The sequence below is a fragment of the Phasianus colchicus genome, chromosome 3 (genome assembly GCF_987193195.1).
Source record: "Phasianus colchicus chromosome 3, bPhaCol1.hap1.1, whole genome shotgun sequence".
Taxonomy (NCBI): domain Eukaryota; kingdom Metazoa; phylum Chordata; class Aves; order Galliformes; family Phasianidae; genus Phasianus; species Phasianus colchicus.
The window spans coordinates 89,506,103-89,523,012 of record NC_143438.1 but is presented as its reverse complement, the minus strand read 5'-3'; the positions used below and the strand labels follow the sequence as shown (position 1 = coordinate 89,523,012).

The 16,910-nt window shown below is 37.7% G+C and overlaps 1 protein-coding gene across 2 annotated transcripts in view; it reads left to right on the top strand.

Moving 5' to 3' along the window:
* The window catches only part of FAM135B (family with sequence similarity 135 member B), a 183,583-nt gene that overhangs the window by 57,249 nt on the left and 109,424 nt on the right, over positions 1–16,910 (top strand). The window contains exon 2 of one of the 2 annotated variants that reach the window (XM_031591256.2): positions 5,048–5,143. The exons of the other annotated variant lie outside the window; for it this stretch is intronic. Coding sequence (XP_031447116.1) covers positions 5,067–5,143 — 77 coding nt within the window. The 5' untranslated portion in view covers positions 5,048–5,066. The remainder of the gene's footprint in view (positions 1–5,047; positions 5,144–16,910) is intronic. 2 annotated transcript variants of the gene reach the window in all.

The window sequence follows — 16,910 nt, the reverse complement described above, 5'->3', positions numbered from 1 at the left end:
ACTGAAAAAACCAAAAACCTTAGCAAAATAGCTGCAAGGGATTGTTGCTCTTTTTTGCAGTGATTCTATCTCATTCTGTAAGCTATTCTGGTTAATGTTAGATGACTGTAAAGACGGGAGATTTTATAAAGTAATCCCTGATAGCTCCTAAACAGAGAGTTAGAAGGTTTCTCATGACTATGAATAACAAGTTTTTTTAAAGGAGACTTGAAAACAAAGTTCTAAATAGTAACGCATTCTAAAACAGAAAAATCACAACCAGGCAGTGACCCAAAAGTTATGGTTTTTCCTAAGTGCACTTAGAGAACAAACAAAGGAGCATTCTGGTTGAATTATAAATTGGGTATATGCATCATCTGTACAGATTTTATTGCATATATTCTTTACTTTCAACTTAATAGCAAATTGTTGGGTGAATCCATACACTGCATAACATGTCCGCGTTTCATTGTGTGTAGATATTTTATCAATCTATTGCAGTACTTGTGCCTGAATGTGGGAGCCTGGGTACCAGGTAGTGTTTTTTTGATACAGTTGAAGCTGTGGCAAAAGGCGACTCTGCAAGGCTGTTATGCTTCATTGGCCTTACCCTGACTCAGGGTAAATTCTCTTCCTTGTTGACTACGCCACAGTAAGATGGATCGCCTAATTCAACAAGTCAAACTTATCCTTGAATCACTTCTCTAAAGTAAAAACCAGGAAGGAAGAAGTTTTATGATAATTTCAGTAAAAATTGTACCCTCCAGTGATTCTTTAGCCTTGGAAATCAAAATGTTTAAGGAAAGTAAGAGGCTTTACACATAAAAATGAAGGCCCTAAGTGGTCTAAAAAATATGTTATTTGTTCAGGACTTCCAGGTTCTAGTCACTGTTAAATCAACAATCTGGACTGATGTGATCGTTTCAAACTGGCAGTAAACTGAGCTCTAACACATTGCTCTCACACTTCCATTCTTCAGAGGAACAAGAATAAAATACAAAACATTGTAACTTTTTATTTAATAATTTTTAACTATTAGCATTATTAGCTATTAGCACAGCTAAACAAGCTGTGTTGTTTCCTTGTATCTTTTCATACTGTATTTAAATTGCCTTGTTTTATAGCCAAAGGAAATATCTTTCTATCTCCCAGAATCCTAGAATTGCCAGCTCTGTTAATTGTAGAATCATAGAATGAATCATAGAATGGTTTGGGTTGGAAGGGACTGTTAAGATCATCTAGTTCCAACCCCTTGCTATAGGCAGGGACACCTCCCTCTAGACCAGGTTGCTCTTCTGAAAAAAAATCACAAGAAAATAAAAGATGCTCTAAAAGCAGTAAGAAAAGCGATGCTATCCTGCAGATAGTATGTGCTGTTTCCTGAGAGGCAGTTTTATTCTCCTAAATGAATGTTTTGAGGTTTATGAGTCATTGCCCTTTATCACATGGTGCTTTGTTCTTTTGTCCTCGGGCATTTTCTTTTTTTTTTCCCTTTCATTTTTTTTCCAGCTTCTGTGACAGAGATGGACAGAGATGGTGAAAGCACTGAGGAGATGTCTGGTTTGTTTTACACTCAGATATAATTGCACAAATGCCTGAAAGTACATAGCCTGACAGAATATGCAGTTCCCTGTCCTTATTTCCACCCTGTGCTGTCCCCATCTTCCCTTCTCCTCCCTTGGTTTGGGCCAATGCTGATTGCCATCTCAGCAAAGCATTGTTGGACTTTTTTAGCTTCAAGATGTTTAACAATTAATTGAGTATGTGTAGTATGCAGCCAATACCCACCTGCTGTCAGGGGGCTTGGCCAGTTGACTCTATATCTAAAATGTCATAGTACAAATATTATGAGTTAAAAAGGTTGCTGATGGCAATGGAGGATAAAGATAAATAAAGCCATTGCATTTTAGCTAGAGTCATACACTGAATAATCCAGAAGTTACATCTTTTGAAAACAATGCAGTGGAGAGTATAAAATCAAGTCTTCCTTAAAAAGGAAGAAGTGGGATGCTCTCTAATCTTTGAATATATAGATTTTTTTAGGGCTTTGTATGTACAAGAGATTCTGATTTTCAGTTAGTGTCTCCTTGCTACAAGTAAAATGACAAATGAAATTGATTATCTATTTCTAGGACAGATCTCTTGCTGGAAGGACAAACTGTCAAAGTGGTGACCTGGCTGTTATCTTCAGTGCCTGTAGGACAGCACAGCACAACCTGTGGTGATGGCAGCATCTTATGAAACAATCCATTGCTTTGAAGCTGATGATACTGATAGTTGGCATTGCTTTTACACAAGCGTATGGCCAAAACACTTCCCAAGCAGTTTTTTTCTAGCTTATATAACTATAACTATGTAACTTATATGTGGAAATTTAGGAAGAACTGATGTACTACAGCCTTAGCAAGAATCACCTCTGTATTTCTCTATAACTGCTTATTAGATAAATTCATGATACTTCTTTAGTAATGGCAACAGTCTCTGTTGTTTTTCAGTGCTGATGTAACAACATCCTTCAGTTCAGAGTTATTTTTACCATCTGTTCCTCTATTTATAGCTCAAGATTGCTCCCCATAGCAATCAGTGAGTAAGGGATAGTCTGAGGTCCTATACAAGCCCTGCATTTTGAAGATCTGTGATCAGCTGCTTTTAAGGAGCAATGTGGTATAGCAGTGAAAACTTGGTGAATCATTTTAAGTACTTGTGTTTTCCCCATCTTGGCTGTTTTGTCTAATTTTATAGCTTTTATTTCAGTGAAATATAATGGCTATGCCTCTGAGCAATTTTTCTTTGAATCTTGATAAGTGCTGTGATGAGCAGGTGTGCCAGAGGCTCCTTTTATCAGATGCACCCAAGGTACGAGGCCCTGTTGGTGGTGGCTCAGTCCCTTTAGCCTTCACATGTAGATTTACATGCTCTGAGTGTCTGTTTTTCCTGTGGAATGGATGGATGTCCAACTTGGTGTGGCAGCTATTTCCTTTTTCATTCTGGTGATTTGTGGGGGAAATTAACCTACAGAAACGTTTTTTGTTTTCTTTTCCCCGAAGACAGTTCTCCTGTATCTGCTTTGAAAAGGTAGAAAGCTAGTGAAATAAAAAGTAATTAGAACTTAAGACCTGCCTGCATATTTCCATGTATTTAATCTTTACTTTTTCATTCACCCTAGCTGATCTTAGCCTTATGCCATTTTTTCTGTCTTTGAAAACACTGATGCTTGTCTAAATAAACTGGCCACCTATTCACACCTCCCCTCTTTAAAATGTTGTCTTCAAAAGTACAATTATATCCTTTGATCCTGAGATTTTGGTCTGGAGAAATATGCCTGAAAACAGTATACAAATTCATCTAGAGGAGGAATTCTCCTCAAGACTGAATACCTTGCAAAAGTATTTCTTGGTTTTGTGTGATTTTTCTCTTGGCTTCCTCCACACAGTCTGATTTGCTTTGATGCTGTACGTTTGGAAGACTATCACATGCATTACCAGGAAGATGTGGTATTTGCATGCCCTATAAACAGTATGCAGCTCTCTCAGGCTGTGCAGAAAGGCAAAGTCAGAAAGGATTAATCTTGTTTCTGTTTAAATTGTAAAAATAAATACACAAATAAAATAAGAGTGGTCAGATAGGTAGCATAGCAATTGTACTTCTTTCTCATAGTTTTAGACATATGTTGCAAATATTGCATGCATCCTATGTCCCATTCTTGTCCTTCTAGAGTCAATATGTCTAACTTGTTTCTTTGTTTGAGGAATGTAGATAAAAATCAACATTTTAACTCTGAAATATCTAGTTTTAAAAATGCCAGTGCTTGAGAGGGCAGCCAGAAAGAAAACATAATTTAAAATAAATAGTGTAATAAGCCAGTCTTATCTCAGACCTTCATGTATCAGACTCTTCTTTTTTGTTTCATTGGAGGCAATGGTCAAATCTTTGAGTGCCATGGAAATTAGAAGTTAGCATGTATGGGGATATTCTTTCCCTTTGAAATCTGAGTTTGATGTTTCCTTAGAGCCTCATGTGTCTCAGACGAGCATTATTAATAGCCCTCACATGGGACACCCTGAAAGATGGCTACTGTGAAAAAGCTACCCATGGGTGCTTCTGAACTGTGCTAATTAAACAAATCTGATGGCTGTCTTGTCCCTGATGTCATAGACAATTTCCAGACAGCAACATCTTGCAGCTTGCCAAAAGAAGACTTTCAGGGAAGGAGAAAAGAGTAAATGGAAATTTCAAAATCTGTCTAAAAGCTCTAAAAGCTCTTGGCTTGTCTCTACTGCAATAAGGGGAATGTCAAGGATTTGCAGTGGTATGTTAAGTAGTGATAGATTGGTAACTTACGTAGGTAAATCTTACTTGAGTAAGGTATGACCACCAGATGTTTCTTCCAGCCTGAATAATTCTATGGTTAAATGGACATATGAAATATTATCTATAAATGGTTGTAATGCTTCAAAATCTTGACCTGTCTGTTGTGGCTTGATTGTTAACATTTTCCTTAGAAGAATCTCTTCCATTTATTATTCTTTAAATTATTCATATTCCCTTAGAAACTTCTCTTCCACGCCTTTAGTTAAGCCACAGAAGGGGTCAAAAGCACAAGAATACTGAATTCTATTCTCATCTGTCTTAAAGTTATGTCTTTTTGGCCTCTGCTTCTATGGAAATGGGCTGTGCTGTTCCTGCATGTCTGCCATTTGATAAAATAGATGAAAAAAAAAATCAATTTCCCATATAAGAGTAGCAAGACAGTTAATTAAAATTTGTTTTGAAATTCTTGCGCAGAATATGTTATTTAATTTTTTGCCTCTTCTTCTTGTACTTTCCATAATATTATCATTCCATCCTCAGGCCTAATTGGATATTTTAGCTCTCTTAATTACTGCTTTGATCTTGTTTTTAGAAGTTTTCGTGAAGATGGAGCTCAATGAAGTAATTGGAAAGATTCCAGTTGATATCAGCTTTGCATGAACCCCAAGATGCCAAACAAAATGTGATTACATAGCTGAAAAAAATTTAAGAAAAATACTTCAAATGTTTATTATCCCTCTTTATATGTGTTGTTTAGGTGATGACCTGAAAAAATCATGTCTGAGGTCCAGGGTACAGTCGAGTTTTCTGTGGAGCTACACAAATTCCATAATGTGGACCTCTTCCAGAGAGGGTGAGTTGATGTCTCTGTTAATTTGCAGCTGATTACAGAAGAGTTATTTTCAGAAAACAGTTACAAACCAAAACAGATAATTTTCTGCCAAATAGAGTTGTATTTCATGCAATCTCCAGGGCAGGGAAGGATGTCATTGGGCTTTCTCTGCTGTCAGGAAAGATCAATGTACATTACTTTCACTATAAAGTCAGAGTGACTGACTTATTTTTGTAATAAAGTATTGTAATGCTCCAAATTATTTTAAGCATCTGTTCAGACATAAGCACAATAGCCATTTTAAATGCTTCTGGATTGGTGTTGAGCCTCTGTGCTAAATGGTAACTGCTTTGAACTTTAATGAAAATGCATTCACTGTAGAGTTGTAAATCCTACGACTATTCTTTTAATTATATTAATGGATGTTAATTTAACTCCACCATTTCACAGAGGAATGTGAATATTCCTGTTTGCCTAAAGTTCTAGTTCTGATAGCCATATTGTATTTTCATGTCCCTTTAAGTTAGAACACGTACAACTTCTGCTTTACTCAAAATTTTGCCCCCATTCTTTTGCACCACTCTTCCTGATAGCCTTTATACTAACCCACTGGCTGTTGAATGGAGAAGCCTAACCAAATGTGAATAATTGTTCTACTTGCATATTGAACCGCACATTTTATCAGTGAGAAAAAGTATATTATACTAAAATACTTTTTTAAGAGACTAGAATACCAGATGGGTCAAAAGAATGTACTTCATGGACAACTGTGGGTCTTGTGGAATATTATTTTCTTTCATCTAAGATGGCTGAAGCATACAGCACATTACATACACTCTTTGATGCCTTAGTTTTGCAAAGGAATGTTTAATAGCTGATTTGTCCATCTTGAGTTTCATTTCTAGTGACAAAAATATGGAATTGGTTCAGGTGTTGGGATGAGTTAGTTAAAACTATTTCCATCTAGTTGTAGGCTTTTCTTGTTATTTGCTTTTACTGTGATGAATTATGTGTTAAAGATGCCATGAACTTGGATGAAGGAAGCACAGCTGTATTTTGTTTTAACAGCTGGCATTTGTCATTCTGTTAATGCCTCCAAGTGAATATCTGTCAATGTTCCATTAGAAAGCATTCTGACTATAACAAGTGCTTATGTTAAACAGACAAAAGTGCTCTGTGTTTGAGGTGTTTTGTTTATTTGCATTATAAGTGAAGATTCCTGTGTGCCTTGGTGTTCATGACCTTAGAAGACAATCCTTTCCTGTAGATTCTTAATTTGATGGTCAGTGTAATAATGTACTTGATCCTCCTCACATTTGAAAATGTGCACGCATCTGTGGCTTCAGTGATTTGTTTGGACTTCAGTGGTAGGATGCTCAAAGCTTAGACATCTCACACTGCTGAGCTACCTTTTTTTGTTGTTGTCATATAGACCTGCATCTGTGAAATGCTTTCTTTGGCTTTGACAGTCAGATCAAATCTCTGGTGTGGGGGTAGGCCTAGCACTAACACAGATAATATATTCTGCTGTCACACTAATGAGTTCCTAATTACACTTCCTTTTTTCTCCCATGGTGCTTACCCTGTTTCCCTGATTAATATTCCAAACATGCAGAGCCATAGGTTATCCTACAATAATTTGTTTATTGAATTTTTTATTTCTTTGTAACCTGCACAGTATTATATGTATTTGCTTTTCTTTCATAATTTTACCAATTACGTTTACAATAATATCGTTTACTGCATCTCACATTTGCTGATCAGCATCCTCTGGCTTCATCTACTGAATAGCTCTTATCACTGTAGCATGAGAATGTGAAGAAAATGGGTAAATGATTTTGCCAAATTTCATTTTAACTTGGGCACAGGTTTTTTTTCCCCTACTACTGTTGTTGATATTCACAGTGGACATCTGGAATATCTTGGATTGACATATAATCTCTCTGGATGAAAGGATGGTAGAAGTAATGATAACAGGAATTTTCTATTTAACTAGTGTTTTTCTTCTCTGAGTACCTTGTAAATTGAGTCAACATCATTCTGTCTCACTGAAGGCCAGAAAGGTGATTTGTGAAAGGTTGTCCATCAGGATAGCAGTGGACCAGAAATTAATCTTAATTTATCTGGAGGCGCACTGCTGTGGTTTTTTAACAGCAAAAGCAAGAATAACAATGAAGAGCATTAATTATTAAGCTAATAAGTAAAAAAGGAAAAATCAAAACCAAGGACATGATTACATATCCTTAGAAATACATAACAGCCTTACTACTGACATCAACAGAAGTAGACTGGAGCTTCAGTCACCAAATTCTGTGGAACACCACTAGATTTGTGTGCCAAATTGACATTGGGCCATATGGTTGAAATTCCTGAGTTGGTACAACATAGCTGCAAAGAAATAGGAATGAAATTTTCAAAGCTCTTAGTCTTGGCTATCTTTTCTTCTTGGGAATCTGGATTGGATGACTGAATGTTGTCCCAAATTTCAAGTAGGGCAAGAAAATTTTCATAGTAACTACAGGTCTGTCAGTCTCACTTCAGTGCCTGGTAAGATTATGGAGATTATTCTGGGAGTTACTGAAAATCATGTGAAAGACAATGTAGACATTAGTCATAGTTTATGAGAGGACATTCCTGTTGAATTAACTACATTTTCTTTTATGATGAGCTTACCCATTTAGTTGCCCAAGGGAAGCCAGAAGATGTAATCTTTTGGATTTAAGCAAAGATTTCAATACTATTTCTCACAATACATTTCTGGACCTTAGAGAGGGATCTGGATGTTCTGGCTGATGGCAAGTTGAATGTGAGTCAGCAGTGTGCCCTGGCAGCCACAAATACCAAGTAAGCATTGAGGTGCACCAAGCCCAGCACTGCCACCATGCAAGGGGAGGGTTTGTCCCCTCTGCTCACCACCAGTGCTGGGGGCAGTTCTGGGTACCACAGAAGGACATACAACTATTAAAGAGTGTCCAGAGGAGGTCTATGAAGTTGGTGAAGGGTCCAGAGGGTAAGGCATGTGATGAACAGCTGAGGTCCCTGGGTTTGCTTAGCCCAGAGCAGAGGAGCTGAGGGGAGGCCTGGTGGCGGCTGCAGCTCCCCATAGGGAGAGGAGGGGCAGCGCTGAGCTCTGCTCTCTGGAGAGCATGGTTGAGCCAACAGTAACGCTGTGAGAGAAGAGTCCTCAGTGCAAATAATGGCATGAATAAATCATCAAGGTTTAGCTAGAGAACGCTGGAAGAATCAGCCCTTCTGGAGCCATTAGGTGTTGGTTAGTAATCAGACTGATTAAGAACATGGTCTGCTGGCCTAAAGCCACAAAGCCAAAGTGCTTTAAAATGCTAGTCTTTCAGTAATGGTTCTGGTTCTATTTGTGGTTGCTCTGGAAGCTGTTTTGAACTGTGTAAGTACACAGAGGCAGTTGCCATCTCTCCTTTCCCATGACATGTGGAAACTCCTTAATCTACATGAATTCTACATTGTGATATTTTAATTATTGCCTTACAATCTAAAACTAATGTTTCTTAGCCTGTATAAATGGTTAATAGAGACTGATACAGAAAGCAGTCAGGGGCTTTTGTAAATACTTGTGGTTTTATGTTTCTTGCGTATGTAACAAAAAGAGTCATCAGTAAAATATATGTTACAGGTAGTTTGATCAACTATTGCTGTTATATGTATCTTTTTTCTAAAGCACAAACAAAATAATGTCAGAATTGGCCGATATAAGAATTTAAATGCTGTAGGTACTGATATACAGGAAATAAGAACCTTTTCTTTGGCCAAGCCAAGGGATTTACAGTGCAGTTTGAAAGATTGAGTAATAAGTAATGCAACTTCTGGAAGAGAAAGTATTTTTAAGTTTTCTGTCCCAATTCTTTCCATCACGTTCCACTTAATAACTGGTGACAGATATTTTCTCAAGTGAAATTAGCTGACTGATTCTGATTTTTCTTAATAGAGAAGGAAATAAAATTATCCATGGCTTCCAGAAATCAATTAATTGATTTGTCTGGTTCTGTCAGAAGTAAATCTTCTGCACCTCTTTTTCTTAAAGCATTTCAAAATATGTATGATGGATTTCCTAACTTAAAAACAAAACCAAACTAAAAGCAACAGAAAACACGCTAGCAAGTTCCCAAGATAAGTAACTTTTGGAGTCTGGAAGGGAATAGAGAGCACAAAGAAGGTGATACTCTGTCTCAATAACTTTGGGATTCTGGCAATTCTATGTTAAGAAACAAGGATCAAGGTGTGTCCTTACCACTCACAAGGTAGAATCAAATGCTTATCAGTCCTTTCACTCTTCAAAGTCAGGCTGTAATTTGTAAATGTCTAACACACTGGTGTTTGTATTTAGAGAGTGATGATGATAAAAATCAGTGGAAAAAAAAATATTCCAGCTTCTAAACAGCATGCAGATTTGCCCGAGTGACCAGAGAAGTGCTCTCAGTGTTTCTTGTACCTTGCAAGAATCAAAGAACTCTTATGATCCAGACCTGTCAAAAAGATGATGGTAAATCTTAGCAGACAAAGCCTTTACATAGTAAAACATCCCTCTTGCCTATTGGATGGACAGCAGTGTTTCATGTAGTCAGTCATGACATATTCTACTTCAGTGGCACAGTGCACTATCTCCTTTCCTCAGCATGCAGGGGTTCTGCAATTAACTATGGTCTTTTCTGCCAGAATGGATACCTTGGAAATACAAATTATGATCAGAGATTTAGACCTTATTTCTTGAAGACTTGTAGGTACAGTGTCAGAATGTACAAGTGAATAAATAAAAAGTTCAGGACAGAAGCAAATCTTGTTACTTTTTTTCCCAGCTATACCCTTTTCTTAAAACATCTAACCTGTAATGAAATATAAATCACTTTTAGACTGTAAATCTATTTCATTTTGAATGTATGTACCTAATTTATATAAGATGAATGGATTCTTTTTAATATAAATGAGATAAAAAGAAAATGAAGAGAGCTAACAGGCATTCCAGAATGATGTTTTTCTGGAGTAATGACTGCTGTCCCTTGGACCGTATATATTGACAGAAATGACTTTTTTTCTTGTCAGAAAGACATATTTCTGTGACTCTTTGTCAGACCTTCACTGTAAGGCAGCAAAATCTGAAATAAAGGACTCAAGAATAAGAATGCAATGACATAGTTGTAGTGATAGCTGTTGAGCATTATGCACTGAACATACAGGATTGAAAACTGCATCACCAACATGTATTCATGAAAGCAGCTGGGGTGCAGGTGCTCAAACAGCTAAATATCAACATCCCGAAGGATAGCAAATGCCCAGCTTTTGGAGAATAATATACAGTGATTTATTTTCATGACTGTTGGTCAAGACAGTTCTCTTATCTGTCTGTCAGTGCTGCAGCCTTCAATTTCTTACTGATTACTGATGATAGGTGGACTCTCCGCTGCCAATGGAAGGGGGAAGAGATTGAACCCAAACAGGATGAAACGTAACTTAAAAGACTGTTCTGCAGGTGCAGAACATCTTCTCAATAATCAGGTGACAACATTTTGCAGAGAAATGCAAATTCATCTGTTGTATATCTGTGTCACCCTTCAGGGGTTCAGTGAGTAGCTGAAAAAGGAGAAACTGCTGTCTGACCAGCAGTTTAGGACTGTTCCTAGGCAGCTTGCTGATAATAGCCTGGTCAATAACACGTCTTACTGATATTGCTATCTCTGTTTAGGAGATAGCCTCTCACAAATATTCTAGTGTCAATTATTCAGAGCAGCAGAACATCTTTTTTAGGGAATTACCATTGCTACAAAGCACTCCACAAAGGTGATTGTGACCAGGTTGGATGCTGCATCACACAAGCCAGCGTAGGAAGCCAGAGAATAACTTACTGTTTTCGTAATGCTTTGCAGTCAGTGACCAGAATCTAGTTATAGGTGGATTCTTTACCTCAGGATCGAATATGATGAAAATGTCTCTGCATGAAAGATGACCTCTTCCCTGAGCCTGACTGGAGTGATGCAGTGAACCCTTAAAGGATAAGGGATTATCTCCAAGGGTGAGGCGTGTTACAGCTGATCTGCCATTTCTGACAAGAGTACACAATACATAGAGTGAGTGTGTGCTCAGAGTATAGTTAAAATAGTTAAAACAGGAAAACCTCTGCTGCTGAAATTTCTCCCCAACAGGAGAGAATAACAGAAAAAAATACATGACAGACCTCAGTCTTGTTGGAAGCACTGCTGAGGATGGTTCAGATATTGGTGATGATTATCATGTATAACATAAAAAATTTCATTATTAATGAGCTAAAAAAAAAAGAAAAAAAAAGTCATCAGCTGGTGTGTTTATGTTTGTGTTAGTAGCTAAAGAAGGATTTAAAATTTTGGATGTTTAGACAAAGCCAGTACAAAGCAGAAAGGGTCTTTTGTAATGATCTTGTCAACAATTGGTTGTGAACAATAGATGAATAAAATAATACAAGCATCTACATCTTAGAAAATACATGGTTTTCACTGTGCTTCCAGATTCAGTTTTCAAGACTGATAAGCACTCAGGAAATCAATTTAAACTATGTGGCACTTTAAGTTATTCAGGCTTCTATAGCCTTGTTCGAAACCATTGACATTAATAGGTGTCTCCATCAGCTTGCTGCAGTATGTCTTCTCTGATTTAGAGGCTGGCAAGCAATGTATCTCTGAAACTCTTCCTTCTGAAGAAGCTTTTTTGTGATACCTAATATTAAGCAAGGACTGAGTAAATTGGACTCTGTGCCAATTTGTAACTGAGCCCTTGGCAATGTCTGTGCTTTCAATGCAGATCTTACACTTTTTTAAAAGATGTGCTTCCTGGAGTCAGGCAATTAGAGAAGAAACACGTATTATTTAATTTTAACCTGTTAATGCTTATATATGCTCTGGAAACCATAGAAGGTAGTTTCTTCCCCAAATAGTTTCATATTCATTTATATGTAAAAATCTATATTTTTAAAACTAAGTCTAGGATCTCAAGTGTTAACCAACCCTTGCTGGTAATCAGTTCTGGAAGACTAGAAAGCAGGGGGAATCCTTGCATGCCTTTTATTCTGAAAGAAAGAAAGAGTGGACTAGCTGTTGTAATTCGTTGACCAAAGAAAAAACCTTTGCTCCCTTAACAACTGGATACTATCTTCTCTAAGGAAAGCAAATGTCACCCCAGACCAAGCGACGTTTACATTGCTCCTTTGATGACTTTCTGAGTGAATTATGTCAGAAAGCAGCTTCAACTTCACCCAACATAATTTACATTTATACAGAGATACACTTCAAATGTTGGTTTCGGTTCCTAATTCATAAAGCTAAAGACGGACCAGTGTCTACCAGTGGAGTCACTCACATCTGTGCCTCCGTTTTTGCATAAGGGAAAGGAAAGAACTGAACTGAACAAGAACATGATGGAAACATTACAGCAGCACAGACAGCGTCAATACAACTATTCTAAACAAGAGGAAGAGTGCCATAAATTACTGAATGGACACGTCCAGTAATAAGATAACTGTAAGACTCTAAGGAATGGGAAGTTATTCTCCAGGTTTTCATGTGAGAGTGCATTTTCGCCCTTTTGGCACTTTTCTTCACTCAAGCACTTTGCAAACAGCAACTAATTGAGGCAGATGAAGTTGTCTGTGTTCAGAATGTGTTATCACACTGTTACACTCTGTGCGTATCCCTAGAGAAAGTGTGGCATAATCATCAGTAGCAAATGTAGTCTTTAAATATAGGACAAGCTGTTCAGAGAATAGCTAAACCTGGTTCTTTCCTACAGTTACTGGTTAGAAGGGAAAATGAAATCCTAAGAGAGTATCAAGCACTGGAATTACTTGTCCAGAGAGACTAGAATCTCTGTCCTTTGAGATGTTCAAGACCTGACTGGACACGGCCAGAGGCAATCTGGTCTGAATTCAGTGTTGATCCTGCTTTGAACAGATGCTGAGCTGATGGTATTCCATGTCCCCTCCAGATTAAATGACTCCCTGAGTCTAGGATGTCTGTGATCTTAACTTTCCCCCAAAAACAGAGACATCAACCTTGAGCAACATCCCTCTGCATAACTCAATTTCAGCCTTTGTAGTAGTTAGTAGTTTCTAGTGATTTACCGTGAAGACAGTTTAGACAGTGAACTACTGTCAGAACCATGGTTCCCAGTAGTTCTTCTGGCTGTCTAAATTGTAGCTCAAAACAGGTTGATTTTATTAACATTTTATTTTAGCTGAGAAAAGCATCTCACAAATAAGATTAAATTGTGCTTTCCATTGATATTCAATGCTCCACCCTTTAAATCTTGATATTTCTGAGTCCAGATCATCACCATCTTGCAAGTCTAGTTCCTTCTGTGTCTCAGAGGAGACCAATTTTCAATGCTGTGCTTAATGTCTTCTGATTCAAAGAATGTTTTCTTTCTTTTTTTTTTTTTTTTTGGTCATCAATTCTCCATCATATCTTTTAGCACAAATACTTACTGATTAAAATAATTAGACCTGAGTGTGTGAATGAAGAGAACAGCTCCCTCTAGAAAAGCCAAGAATGAAAAGAAACTATTTATTGTATAACATCTGTTTGTTCCAATAGAAATTCACCACAAAGATACAACGTCAGCCCATTAAATGAAAACCTTTTCTTTGTTGAAGTAAGAACTTCATCAACTTTCTTAAGGGTAATTAAAGCCAATTTGTGATACTCCAGACAATATCCAGAATACTTCTAATTCAAGATCTTTACTTGCAAAATATTTTTATTCTATGAAGTATATTTATTAAAAAGTGGCAAAGCACTGCCCAATTAAACTCCAAAAGCTTTGAAGAAAAATTTATGGTAGCCAGTTGTTAAAGTTATAGGCAATGGAATGAGCTGTCTTGCATGCTGATGACTGATTAGCTCTAAATGGTGTCTAAACTCCCAGATTTTCACTTCATTTTCTTCTTATCTTCTTAACTGTATTATCCCCTAAGATTTTCATCTAACATCACACCTTCCATTTCGTTTCCTAAGAGAATGGATTCCATCTGTTTGCATGACATTCCTCTTGGCTATCACTGTCTGCATGATATATTTTAATGTTTGTCTTTCAAGAGAAAGCACCACAGCTTCTCTGTCTGCATCCTTACCTCTTGACTCCTGAATTTTCCTGGTGTGTGCGAAACTTTCCACCCAGGTAGACAGAATATTTATACCAAACTGTGCTCTGCATAAGTATCATCACCTTTTCTCCTTGTATCACAAATCACTTTACAACCTTCAATTATCCTTCAAAATGTCTTTCTTTAGTTCAAGCTGTTTGTATTTTACAAATGAGAAAAAGCTGATACACAGAATACATTCAGAAAGAAAGCTAGAAAGTGAATATTTTGATTCACTAAATCATACTTCTTTTTTTCTTTCTAAAACTGTGACTCCACAGAGACCAATTTGCTGAATGTTGTGTGATGTGTACTTATAAATCATTTGTTTTAATGACTAATCATGATTCTAGCATTCATGACCAAGAAAAATCAAGTGCACTCCCACGTGGGACAGGTGACTGAAGTAAAGTGAGTACACTCTTCCTCACCAAATGACTCAGCTAGTTCTGACTATCGGAGAAGGATAAGTGTTGAATGTGGCTCATATGGGTTGAATTGAAGTTGGGTTTGCAGAAGGAAGCGATGCCATCCAAAGGATAAACTCAAAAGGTGGGCCCATGTGAACTTAACGAGGTTCAACAAAGAAAAGTGTGAGGTTTTGCATTTAAGTTAGGTTAATCTCAGATATATATACAAACTAGGAGAACTCCTTGAGAGTAGCCCTGCTGAGAAGGACTAGGAGTCCTGATAGATGAAAAACTTAACATAAGCCAGAAGTGTGTGCATTCAGTCCAGAAGGCCAATGGTATCCTGGGCTGCATCAGAAGAGGGGTGGCCAGCAGGACAAGGGAGGTGATTGTCCCTCTCTACTCTGCCCTTGTGAAGCCTCATCTGGAGTAGTGTGTGCAGGTCACACCCCCAGCAGAGGAAAGATGTTGAGCTTCTGGAAAGGGTCCAGAGGAGGGCCACAAACATGATCACAGGGCACCTTTCCTACAAAGACAGGCTGAAGGAGCTGGGCTCTGGAGAAGGGAAGGCTACAGGGAGACCTCATTTTGGCTTTCCAGTATTCAAACAGAGGTTATAAACATGAGGAAAATCATCTTTTTACACATAGTGATAAGAAAAGGGGGAATGGTATTAAATGGAAGAAGGGAAGATTTAAATTTGATGTCAGGGAAATTTTTCACTGAGAGAGTGGTGAGGTGTTGGAACAGGCTGCTCAGAGAGGTTGTGGAGACCCCATCCCTGGAGGTGTTCAAAGTCACCTTTGGGGCCCCAGGCAGCCTGATTTAGTACTTGGTCTAGTGATTGGCAGCCCTGCCTATGGAACCTAATGATCCTTGAGGTCCCTTCCAATCCAAGCCATTCTATGATTCTATGAGTGATAAGATGAAATTTGGAATTATCGTAAGCTCTCAAATCATTATAACATTTATGGCTTCTCCAGCATGTATTTGTTTTAAGTAAATATGCTGTCCAGAATTTTCCCTCATATTGCATATTCCTGGCTTCAGTACTTTCTTTATGACTGCTGGAAACTGAATATGTAAAATTTCTCATCACCATGCAAACTAGGGTTGAGCAAAAAATGGTAATTTCTCTCATTATCATGTCACTGATTTAGTGCCCCAGACCCATCTTTTTAAGAGGGAAAGCACTAACTAGTGGCTAGGAGATGAGAGTTCAGGTCTATTTCTTTGCCCTACATTTGAACTACTCCATTTTCTTGGCAGTACTGTCTACACGCTTTTCCACAGTCTTGTAATTTTAATGCAAGTATATTGTATGGGAGCTATTAAGTCACGGCCCAACTGATTCATCACCTGAGGCAAGGACTGGATCAGCTGCAGGAGCACAGGTGAAGGCAGTTCACCTGTGTGACCTCCTAGACCCCATTTAAGAGCTGACTAGGAGTGGGGAAGGATCTCTTTCTGGAGATCCCTTCTTTTTGGGAGCTTTCTACCACTACCCTAAATCCTTGGACATGTGTAAGCATTTCTTCCTTGATTGTTTTTTTTTCATCATGATAATCTATCCTACTGTAACACTTGTGAAGTACCATCCTTACCATGGTAAACTTCCAACTGCACATGTATCAAACCCAAGTGATCTATGACTTTTATTATGTGCTGGAGTGAGTGATGAGTTTAGGAAATTTCTTGAGGTGGATCTGAACAGCCTTTCAGTTCTTCAGCTTTTATCTGCAAGCATGGGAATAATAATAATTTTTCAGAAGATTGTTCCCAAGAGTAGAATACAATCACAAGTGCTCAGATGATGAGGTTATAGAAAACATTATTGGCCAAGGGAGACGTTTGTCCTAGACTGTCTCTGGTTTCTGTTTTTCCAGATTTTTTTTTATTCTGCTTAAATCATCCTAAAGTCTAATTTTCAGAAAGGAAATTTGTACACTATCTCTGTATCAGATGTCTTTAAGATGGCTTTGGTGAGGAATCCAAAATCATTACTCTTTTTGATGCTTCATCCTTTAGAGTTGCCTTATGTTAATAACTGCTTGCGTAACTGGGTAGTTTAATTCTATGGATGAAATCAAACTATATAGAGTCTGTACTGCAGACAAGGTGTGCTTGAGATGCAGTGAAAAAAACAATTGGCCTTTGTCCTTGCTTTAATGGAGTTGACTATATAGAGTGTCTGGATGGGAAGATCTGTTTTAGCACTTTAATTACTTAATGTACTTGTTGC